Source organism: Typha angustifolia, chromosome 11, assembly GCF_048772165.1.
Source record: "Typha angustifolia cultivar Huaian chromosome 11, ASM4877216v1, whole genome shotgun sequence".
NCBI classification, from domain to species: Eukaryota; Viridiplantae; Streptophyta; class Magnoliopsida; order Poales; family Typhaceae; genus Typha; species Typha angustifolia.
This window is the reverse complement of record NC_133249.1, coordinates 1,184,493-1,195,969: the sequence shown is the minus strand read 5'-3', so window position 1 is coordinate 1,195,969 and position 11,477 is coordinate 1,184,493. Positions and strand designations below refer to the sequence as shown.

General features: G+C 41.1%; 2 protein-coding genes across 2 annotated transcripts; both read left to right on the top strand.

The window, feature by feature from the left end:
• Window positions 1-1,408: 1,408 nt before the first annotated feature.
• LOC140770861 (protein BZR1 homolog 3) lies at window positions 1,409-4,691 on the top strand. Its single transcript, XM_073112173.1, has 2 exons — window positions 1,409-1,820; window positions 3,448-4,691. The coding sequence occupies exons 1-2, from the start codon at window positions 1,605-1,607 to the stop codon at window positions 4,246-4,248; spliced, it is 1,017 nt and encodes a 338-aa protein (XP_072968274.1). The 5' UTR covers window positions 1,409-1,604; the 3' UTR covers window positions 4,249-4,691.
• Window positions 4,692-5,268: 577 nt separating this feature from the next.
• LOC140770860 (uncharacterized) lies at window positions 5,269-11,178 on the top strand. The gene is made up of 7 exons (XM_073112172.1): window positions 5,269-6,011; window positions 7,394-7,633; window positions 8,372-8,461; window positions 9,027-9,176; window positions 9,518-9,642; window positions 10,168-10,297; window positions 10,440-11,178. Exons 1-7 carry the CDS (start codon window positions 5,457-5,459, stop codon window positions 10,563-10,565), a joined length of 1,416 nt encoding a protein of 471 aa, XP_072968273.1. The 5' UTR covers window positions 5,269-5,456; the 3' UTR covers window positions 10,566-11,178.
• Window positions 11,179-11,477: the final 299 nt, after the last annotated feature.

Below are 11,477 nucleotides of genomic sequence, written 5' to 3'. Positions count from 1 at the left end.
GTGTGCAACTCGGAATACCAGACTTGCACTCTACTCGTCTCTTTGACTTTGAATATCTATATATATATAGAGAGAGAGAGAGAGAGAGAGAATATAGTACTACAGTGATCATGGTAATGCTTATTTAAATTGATACGTAATTAATGGCTGGGTTTTAATAATTCAAGTACGTAACAACACTCGTGACCCGCGACACACTTTTTGATGCCCACGCGTTTCCGACCATCCTCGGAGCTAGTACCGGCTCACTGACACGTGAGCGGGGGAGGAGAACCGCGTGACTAGGCACGTTATTGGTGGCGATCTTGTTGCGATCGGACGGCCGGGAGAAGTGCATCCAAGTGGCGTTCTCAAACCTCTGGCTACCCCCCACACGCGGAAGTAGGGGAACCGAGCTGCTGTCTTAAGCTCCCGCGATCATCCGACGGTCCAGTGGTGGCCTTCTGCTGTGGAGAAAGGAAGGACGTCCGATGGGCATTGGGGTTTTCCTCCAATATATATATATATATATATATATATAGAAATAGTTTCCGCTTTCCCCTCGTGCGCGACTTGTTTTGTCCGAGCTCGGCGCATGGGCCCCACTATCACGTGAAACGAGTCTTTGGCATTTCGTCGCCGATCGCTCTCACGCCTATCTAAATATCTAAATCGCTAGTAATTAAATTTTTAGTTAACGAGATAAATCACACATATTATTTACTACTTAAAAGATTTATTATGCGGCCGCTCGTACAGCCGGCCGAGGCGAGAGCGCGGGACCTCGCATCGGCCCATGTCGTACACGTGCGACTTCTGAACCACCGTGGGATCCACTACTCCTTCAGTTGTCTCGTAGGGCGTTGACAGCGATCCACGTGGAGGAGATACGTGGCTCTCGTTTGACCAGTCCAATTCGTGTAGCTCTCCGTAGCCGATCTCTGCCGTTCGATTAAGCCAAAGTACTCTTTGTTCGGTGCACTGGGTCCGATCTATTCAAGGCTTTTACTTCTCCGAGCCATATTCTAAAATTACACTGTTTGATTTGACGCAGCCCTATAATACCCAGATGCCTCTTTTTACTCCCATCTCTCTCTCTCTCTCTCTCTTACTGACATAAGGCCCATAGCTCATAACTCACATGGCTTATGTGGCATCGACTCGTGCGAATCAGAGTATTTACTTCTATTTCCTACGGAGGGTCGAATGTATTAAATTAAAGCAGTCTAGAACGCAGACGATCGGTTCCCGCAATCTTAGCTGCTTGTTCACACACGAACCACGCTCTACGAGAGGCAAAACTATCACCTGACCCTCAATTACCGCTAACCACACTGGGGATGATATGGATCGGAGTGGCAGCATCGTAATTTTACGACCTTCCACGACCATTTCAAGACCTTCGCTGTATTTAATTCGCCCATCTGCCTAGTTTCGTCGCAGTCCATCTTTTTATTCCCCCTTTCCGTTTTCTTCGACAGTTCGACGAGACCTGCGAAGCCGGTCTGCTCCTCCCAAACCAAGCTCTCCGGCGGCCGGATCTCTCGGATTCCAGATCAACCCCGTATCGGATCCCTCGTTTCCCGTCGACGTTTCCTGTGGGATTCGGCTTCCTGGAGCGAGAGATGACCTCGGGGGCGAGGCTCCCGACGTGGAGGGAGAGGGAGAACAACAAGAGGAGGGAGCGGCGGCGGAGGGCGATCGCAGCCAAGATCTATTCGGGGCTCCGCATGTACGGCAACTACAAGCTCCCCAAGCACTGCGACAACAACGAGGTCCTCAAGGCGCTGTGCAACGAGGCGGGGTGGATCGTCGAGGAGGACGGCAACACTTACCGGAAGGTAACCTTAATTCCCACCTCATCTCCCTCTCGTACCCAATCTGCGCATGCTAGTGGATCTTGCCTGTGATCGCTACACTCCGCCGGTCAAGGTCGTGACGGACGAATACGATGCACCTTTTTTATTTGGCGTGGTGGGTATTCACATATGGGGTTGATTTACGCATAACGTTACCGGAACGGCCGGTGCACGTTTGGTTACTTTAATCGTTCTACGTTATTAATTGTAATTATAAAAAATGATTGGCGCGATTAGAGGAGGGAGTCTGTCTCTGTTTGGATTAATTGACTAAATTAGCCCGAGCATTAGCATAGCGTCACGCAACCCCCGCGTACTTTGACTGTTGTAGTGGGTAATGGACTAATCGGTGGAGAGCGTCGTACGCTGTGAAAGTTCGAACGTGGTGGGGAAAAGGTTGTTCTTTGTGGTCCTCCGGAGTATAGGAGCTATGAAGTGGGGCTTACTGTTACTAAAGATCGAATTTTTAGTTCATTTCATGGTCCCTCGTTGGCCGGAGATGAAGGCCATGACATCAATATGTCATACATTAGTTATTATTAATTCCTCTAATGATTATTAACTCCTATTAGATAACATTGGAGAGGATACAGTCAAAATATTATCTATTGAGGGATCCGATAAGGATCTGTAAACTCTTGACAAATTAGCAAAAGGAGTAAAAAATTGTACTACAACACTACTTTATTCTGATGAATTTTGAGATAAGTTTTCGGATATCAGTGGTAGATGAGGTTGTCCAGAGATTTTGAATAGGAATTCTGTTCAAATCATGAGGCATTATTCATTAATTTGGCTTAATATGTAATGCAGCTAATATTATAAGTTAATTTGTGCTCTTTATCTTATGTGCTATAGTCAGTATTTAACTTTTGCAGAACTGTGAAAACGGATCTTTATCTGTAGAGCTAAATTCAAATTGCTGGGATACTATGACATTAGCTGTTAAGAGTATGATTGATGATATGCAAGTGTTTGTTGAGGAATTGTAACTTCAATTGTATGTTTTGTAAGGAAATTGGTGATTGGATGAAGCAGAAATTACTCGTCCTCTCTAGTTACTCCTTGGTTTCTTCATTATGCTTCTCATTTCATTGATGCAGAATTGCAGATCCACCCTCCTTAATTAAGTTCTGAAGGATCATACTATAACATGGATATTATGTTTCAGTTTAATCATACAGAACTATTGAACCTTCTCCATGTTCAATATATAATTTCATGGTTTTAAGTTTCTTATATTCAACACATAAACTTCGCTGTCATTTATTACGTGAAAGGATGAATATTTGTTGGAATTTGGAATTTTATCATGGTTAGGAATATCGATATGTGCTGATCTGTACTCTGTAGCATAGGAAAGTTAGGAACTTAGATCAATACATTTGCTTTATACCCTCATTTGTACACCCATTCCCTATGCTACAGACTGATAATTTTCATTGCTTCTTCATCAACATAGCAAATTATAGCATCTCTCGCCTTCCAATATGGTGCAATTTGATTCGTATCTGTATTTCAAGTATGAAAAGCTTATGCTTCTTAAACTGTCAAACTAGACCAAGTAGAAGCGGAACTACTCTTTTAAGATTTGCCTTGCATAATGCAGGGATGCAAGCCAATGGAGCGCACAGATGTCGTAGGTGGCTCAGCTTCACCAAGCCCTTGCTCATCGTACCAGCCAAGTCCATGCGCGTCTTATAATCCAAGCCCGGCTTCATCATCCTTACCAAGTCCTGCATCTTCCTCCTACATCACCAATGTGAATAATCCCAGTAATGCTGCTGAAGGAAATTCGCTCATTCCATGGCTCAAGAATCTCTCCTCGGCGTCTTCCTCAGCCTCCTCATCAAAGCTACCTGACCACCATGTCTACATGCATGGAGGCTCCATAAGCGCCCCTGTAACCCCTCCGCTTAGCTCCCCGTCTGCAGGGACTCCTCGCATCAAGAATGATTGGGATGATCAACCTGCCCAGCCGCCATGGGTTGGTACCCATTTTGGATTTTTAGCGTCGTCCACACCGCCAAGCCCCGGAAGGCAGGTTGTTGCAGATCCTAATTGGTTTGCTGGGTTGCACGTCCCAGCTGGAAGCCCCTCATCCCCAACCTTCAGCCTTGTTTCATCAAACCCATTTAGCTCATTCAAGGAAGCATCAGCCGGTGGTGGGTCTTCTAGAATGTGGACACCAGGGCAGAGTGGGACATGCTCCCCAGTCCCCATTGGGGCTGATGTGCATATGTCTGATGGTGCTTCGGATGAGTTTGCATTTGGGAGCAGCAGCAATGTCAATCTCGTGGCAACCGGGGTGGTGAAGCCTTGGGAAGGAGAGAGGATCCATGAGGAATGTGGATCTGATGAACTGGAGCTCACTCTTGGGAGTGTGACGACCAGGTTGAATGGCCGGTGAGATGCCTGGTGATGGAGATTCTTATGCTTAACATCTCTTTGCCACCTTTGTTTTTTAGATCACTGTGGTGTTTATAGAGAGATAGAGAGGATTAAAGAGACCCACCTTTTGTTTCTTGTGTTATGCCTCCTTCCTCTTTCAGGATATTTAAGTTCGTCAATTTTGTTTAAAAACTTGAATCAGGATGTGTTTTATATACTGGAAATATATCAGAGAATGCACAGAGTAGATGTGAAGGGTATACAAGGATTTGCATCGAGATTATTTGCTTCTAGGTTCCAATATTTATAAACATCTTTTGTATAGTTAAAACTTGTCTTGGTGTTATCCCTTTCGGATATTTGCAATCACTGTAGAAAGGGCATTCTAATTGAACTTGAAATGATTGCTTGTACTGATTTGTGGGCCTGGTTGACTAACTCCTTGTGATTTTGGATTTGCAATTGTTTGCTGAGAAAGAAGTGCAGTGTTTCTCTTTTGCTCCTCCTCCTAGGCGATTGAATCACACTATTTTAGATACTCTTAACCTTTTAAGGTGGTTTTTTAAAGGGTGACTCTTCTCGAGATTTACTGGTATTTGTCAAAATAACTTCTACGGGTTTTTTTTTTTTTTTTTTTTTTTTTTGAAGTAAGACGTTTGACTTTCTCACTAAAAGAAAATATTCTTTGTGAACTAAGCCGTACAAATTTGCAAAATTGACAGGGGGCTTTGCACTAGAAGGCTAAAATGTAAATGTTAATACTAAAAAAACAAAAAAGGATTTAAAAAAAAAATCATTTTGCTATTAAGAAGATTCAAGTGTAAGTGTAATATACACAAGAGTGAATAGTTTAAACCTCCCTTTCTAAGCCAGCTAGGCAAGTCAGGCTCAGTGGTCACTACCATTTGTGATCATAAAGATTATTCCGAACGGATAAATCCTAAAAACCGTATTTTTATTCTAGCACTAGAAATCCTGATAATTCCAACCATATAAAATAAATCCTTGTCGACCAAATACTAACTTATGTTTGATCTCATCTCTTTTCGATATTTTCCCCCATATTTTTGTCTTTATTTTTCCCAGCCCCTTGCCTTTACCTAGTCGTATTATCTCCGCTGTCTCCGCTTCCTCCTCCTCGGCTCCTCGTCGGCCCGTCATCTCTAATCTTTTGTTTTTTTGGGTAATCTCCTACACCAAATACTGGAAACCCTAACTCTAATTCCGATGTCCGTGGAGAGATCCTTCGAAGCATGGGAGGAGATGCAGCGGCAGGGTCATGACCTTGCAGATCGCCTCGCCCAGGGCTTTACCGGCCTCATCCAATCCCACATCGCCCCTCCTCCTTTCGCATGGCCGCCTTCTCCCCCCAAGAATCCGTTCGATCTCGATCTCCATGCCGCTGCCGTCAAGGGCGAACTCTTCCCCTCTGCCGCCTCCTTCTTCGACATCGGCAGCCGGATCGGCCAGGCCGGCGTGGAATTCGGCGCCTGCATCAACGGCGTAGTGCAGCAGTTCTTCCGGCAGCTTCCGGCGCCGTTCCGGCAAGAGGATGACCGGCCGGAGTCTGTGCTGGCGTTAACGTCAGCTTCGTTGGAGAATAGGAGGTGGGATGGGGTTGCAGAGAGACGCAGCGGGGATGCCGAGCTCGGATTGGCAGTCGACCAGTTTGGAGACCGTGGATTTGTGGACGCGGCCACTGTGAGGAATAGCTTGGACGAAGAGGAGGAGGACGGGTTTGGATTTGATCTCGGAGCTTCCGGGCTCTTCAGAAGGCCAAAGGTAAGATTTCGGATGAAATTTCACGTAATTCTCAAGTATTATTTTTCTTGATTCTGTGAAGCTAGAAAGTAGTTGCGATTCCTTCTATCTTCTTCCTTATCGAATTGGAGTATGGAATGCACAAATTAGAAGTCTACTGGCCGTGTCATACTAATCAGAAGTGCAGAACTTCTACTGGAAGTAAGGACGAAATCTAAGGTATTCCATTATAGGCATGCACTGGTGCTCCAAATAGATTGGTGTGTGTATTGTGAATATCTGTTAAATTTAATTACTTTTGCATTTGAGGTAGTTAATCGACTGATTTAACAGGAAAGGAATTGAGCCTATTGTTTCTGCATTTAAGCATATTATCTGTTTAGGTAGTATTAGAAAAGTAGACATCTCAATTAGGAAAAGGTAGACAGAGAAATGTCTTGGAATCAGGAGAAAAGCTTCCTTTATTGAGTAAGAGATCATTTTAGAGTACCTTGAATATTTCAAGCCAATACCGAAGTATCTTTCCCTCTATCTCGTTGAAAGACCTTCTACCTAAATGCAGGAAAGCCTGTAAATTTATTTTGTATTACAGCTATTATCTTAAATGTCACTGAGAGGCAACAGGAGGACTCATATGCATTTTTCTGGAATGGAGGTAATTAGGCCACCCAATCACTAGCTGACAGTAACTTTCTTCTCAACCAAGTAATGATTTCAATTCATTCCACAGCCTATTCAACTCTTCTAATTTTAAGCTCTATCATATTGATTTTAGTATTCAACTCTTCTAGATTTAAGGTTTATTATCAGATTGATTTTAGTATTACCTCATCCTTATTTCAAAGTTGGCTTATCATATCCATTTTGTTCTGTAAGTGTTTATCTTGCTGGTTATACTGAACGTATACTAGAGACTTAATGATAGCTTGATCTTCTATTTATGTGTAAGGAATGCTTAGTTCTTCATGCATGGATAACGGCTCAACTTAACCCACAACTAATAAAACCTATCTAAAAATCTTGGAGCCAATGGTCCACTTCTTCCTTTGTGTGCCATTCTAACTAAATAGCCTCACTTTGTATATTTTATATGCCAGGTCCCTATATTTTGTGAATTTGTTTTAGTTTGGAATATAGCACGAATCGTTAGAGGGTTGATATTATGCTGACAGTTTATCATAAAAATTTATGTTCTTTTTCTACCTTCCCTCTACTCTAATCGGCCCATATTATTGGAAAAACCTAGAAAGATGATGGATTTTTTTAAGAGAGGAATTATTTACATTGATGAAGAGGAGTCGACAATTGCCAGAATTGTTGGATGTGCATCAGTCTTGCCATCTTCAATAGGTACCGTAGATTTTAATAGTATGTTAACTGACTAAATAATGTGTCAAATGCAGGGTTCAATAAATATCTCATCAACATATGATAGTAGAAACCAAGAAGTTGAGAGTTCTGTAGTTGCAAGGGGAGACCTATGGAGAATAGAGGCATCACGTGGTGGTTCAACTACGGGAAATGAGAGTGCACCTCTTTTTCTTATTCAGCTTGGACCTGTACTATTTGTTCGGGATTCAACACTTCTTTTGCCTGTTCATCTATCAAAGCAACACTTGCTTTGGTATGGTTATGATCGAAAGGTAATCCATTCTTCTGCTAGCATACTTAAAGGTTCCGACCTCTTATCTTATTTATCTCTAGCTTTTTGCAATGGCCACTTTATAACATCTAACTGTTGGTTATAACTCTCTTTGCTTGTTTAATGAAATTAATGAAATCAAGATGTCATTACTTTTGTCACTCTCAACATTATTTTCCAATGCCGCGCCACTTTGAGGTTCCCTATGAAATGAGGCATGGAACGGAACCACTACGAAGAAGTTCCTGCTTTTTTCTTTTCTTTTATGCCTAGGTTTTTATTAGTTGAATTAGAAGCACACATGAGTGCTCGTATTATTTATTGGTGATATGATGCGCAAGGGTTTGATATTGAAATTGACATGGAGAATGGTTGTTGTCAAAATTCTATATTGATAGAAGATGAACAGTTCCATGACTAGATAGAATCACTAATGATGCAACACTGGCTAAACGACAGTTACAAAACTACAAATTTATTTATTGTTGTAATTTACTCTGAATATGTGTTCCTTGACATCTCCATGAACGCTTCAAAGATTCTTTGTTAGCAAGTTACTAGTTTCCAATTTCCTTCTCATACTGTTATCTTGAAATCAATAATAAATGTCTTATTTTCGTGATGTTGCATCTAAAATGATTTTTTCTATTCAATTCATTGAAGGCTCACAATGCCCAAGTGTTTTGGATACCTTCTGTCTGTCTGCACATACTGACAGTATGGTTCTCTTTTGCTGTAGAATGGACTGCATTCACTCTGCCCAGCTTTGTGGTCAAAACATAGAAGATGGTTGTTGATGTCAATGATCTGTCTCAACCCACTTGCTTGTGTAAGTAATCATAGTCTTTCCTTGCTAATTTGTTCCAGATTTCTACAATCTTTATTTATCATGCTTATCCTTGTGATTTGACAGTAGAAAGTATTTCTAGCTGACACGGCAGATAGAATACATGCTGATATGCTATTGTTGCAATTAATTCATTTTGCAATTCCTTTGTCCAGTCCATATCATATTGTTTTGGCTAGCGTGCTTAGGTATGGGCATCTCCAGTAATTCTTTGGGAGAAAATTTCTTGGTAAAAACTAATAAGAAAAGCACAGAAAAGAAAACTATCATATGCCTGTAATTATTGTTTCATTTTCATGTGGTAAGTATATTTGGTAGAATGGTTTCTCCGTAGGACTTTATTACTACTTGCATAGTGAACTATGATAATTCCAAATATTTATGTAAGTGTTAGCATTGAAGCTTTGGCACTTTGTTAACATTAGAACGTGGCATTTGGGCATGTTTAATAGGTTACTTTATTACAAACACTATTCTTCCTTCTGTGATAACTGAATTTTTACAATATTTATTGAACCTGCCACCTTGGTGCTTCTTTTCTTTTCAGTCGTTCATGGACGTGCAGTTCCCAAATGGACAGCTAACCTATGTTGCTGGTGAGGGATTGACAACTAGTGCATTCCTTCCACTATTTGGTGGCCTACTTCAAGGTCAAGGACGGTATCCCGGAGAAACAAAAATTTCCTTCTCCTGCAAGGTTAGTGTTAACAGTAATTGCTGTTAGATTTTAGGCCATGGTTAGTGGGGCCAGAGATATGTCCCAAGCAGAACAGCTGAAGAAAATTATTTTATGATTGTAAGATTAATCATTCTTTACAATAAGCTGATGAAAGAATGAGAACCAATAAACTATGAAAACTAGATGCATGGCAAGGTTGCTCTGGTTTTCTCTTCTTTTTTGTTTCTTTTCATTCATTTTTTACATGCTATGTTTGTTCCATCTTACTAACTTTTTTGTATCCATTAGCAGTTCCTTGCCCCTATATTCCTTTATTATTTCATTTATACCTGATGATTTGTTCTCTGTTCTTTTGAAAGAATAAACGAGGGACACGAGTAACTCCAATGCTGCAATGGCCTGATAAGTCGTTTTCACTTGAAGTTGCACAAGCGGTAGCTTGGAAAAGGTCTGGTCTTATGGTGAGACCTAGCATCCAATTCAGGTATTAGATTGCTACTATTACCCGAAACTATTTTATAAGGATGGACAAGAATAATCCCAATCTTCTCTCGAGTTTAGATTTCTATTTAAGCTGTGTTCATGTTCAGACAAGTTACATTAAACAGTTGCACCAGTTAGGAATAGATAATAGGTTTTGTTGTTAGTTATTACAGGTCCTTTACCATTCCAACTCTCTAAAATTATCCAGAGCATTCCACAATGTTTCATAAGGTTCTTAAATCGTCCAAACCATTTTCAGATTTTGGTGTCAAGTTGTTTACCTTTAAGAAAATTCCAGGCTTTTTTAAAGAGTCCCTCTTAGTTAATGAGAAGATATGATACATGTAGAATGTCTGACTGGCACCCAACACGGGACTCATGTGGAGATGGTATTTCTCCATATGTTGCATAACTGATTGTCCACTGAATTGATGCAGTGTACTCTGATATTATTTTACTTTTTGTGTAGTTGATCAGTCCAAGTCCTCATTTTTTCTTTCTTTTTTTTCCCTCTTTCAATGGTCAGTGTTTGCCCCACTTTTGGAGGAAGTGATCCTGGATTTCGCGCAGAGCTTATCCATTCTGTGAAGGAGGAACTCAACTTAATTTGTGGTTGCTCTTGCACAGCACGTCCTTCTGCTTTTGCCTCACTTTCTGTAAGTACTTTTTTCTGTAATTGCCAAGCATGGTCAGTCATTTAGTCCTCTTGCATAACTAAAATGGTGTATCATGCATGTGGCCCATCCTTTGATGATTAATAGTCTTATAGGTAATAACAAATATTAATCTCATTGGCAGCTTGGGAGATCTAAGTGGAATGGGCATGTAGGGAACTCGGGAATAGTTATCAGCGTGGAAACACCTCTTAGCAATATTGGCAGGCCATCTTTGTCAGTTCAGTTAAATGGTGGTTTTGAACTTTGATCTGCAGCCACTAATCTGTACAGATTACTGTAAATATCATGAGTACTAATCTCCACAGCTATGAAGATCGTCGTTTGACCTACAGATGCATTTAGGATTTCCTTACTTCCTGCATGAACCGTGGCTGGATGCTTAGTCTTGGCCACTGGTTGATAGGATCCAGCTTGTTATTCATGCTTCCTCCAAGTGGTTTAGCAGTTCAGCAGTAACTGAAGTTGCTCTCTCAGACCAGCATACTTGGTATCGAAGATCATCCAGTTTGTTTCTTCTGGAGCTCTTTGGTTGGCTCGGTAGGATTCTTCTAAACCGAAGACATCTCACATCTTATGGTTCAGGAACAGTGAAAAAAAGGAAGTCTCGAGGCACAATTAACCAAGTTGCTTCCATTGGGGAATATGAATGATTCCATAAGTTGAAGCAAAAAATCTGAAATGATCGATATGTAGTGTCTTTTGATTTTATGTCCTTCCGTTGTTGATAGTTGCAGAAGCATCTGGGAGTTTTTCCTAGTGCTGCCCTGCCAAGGGTTTAGAAAAATGTGAATTGCCTATGGCTTTGCGTTGTAAACTTTTATTGAACTAATTATTATACTTTGCTTGGGCTATAATGATAACTGGAATGTTAGTTGCGTGACTGCTAACTGCTGGTGTTTGCCTACAACGTGTATCCAGATCTATCGACTAGAAAAAGAAGCCCATTTGAAATTTGTTATGATCATACTGTTAACCACGTTGATTTTATTAATAAACCATCTCTTGAGTGTTAAAATCCTATTCGAATATCCAAGCATGCTACCAAACTATATATATACATATGCAAGTAACGCCGCCTTCTTGGTCCTTATGTATTAAGTGTGGGTTATTTATGTCTGGTAGTAATAACAAGATCGGAGACGAATGAGAAGGGACGATT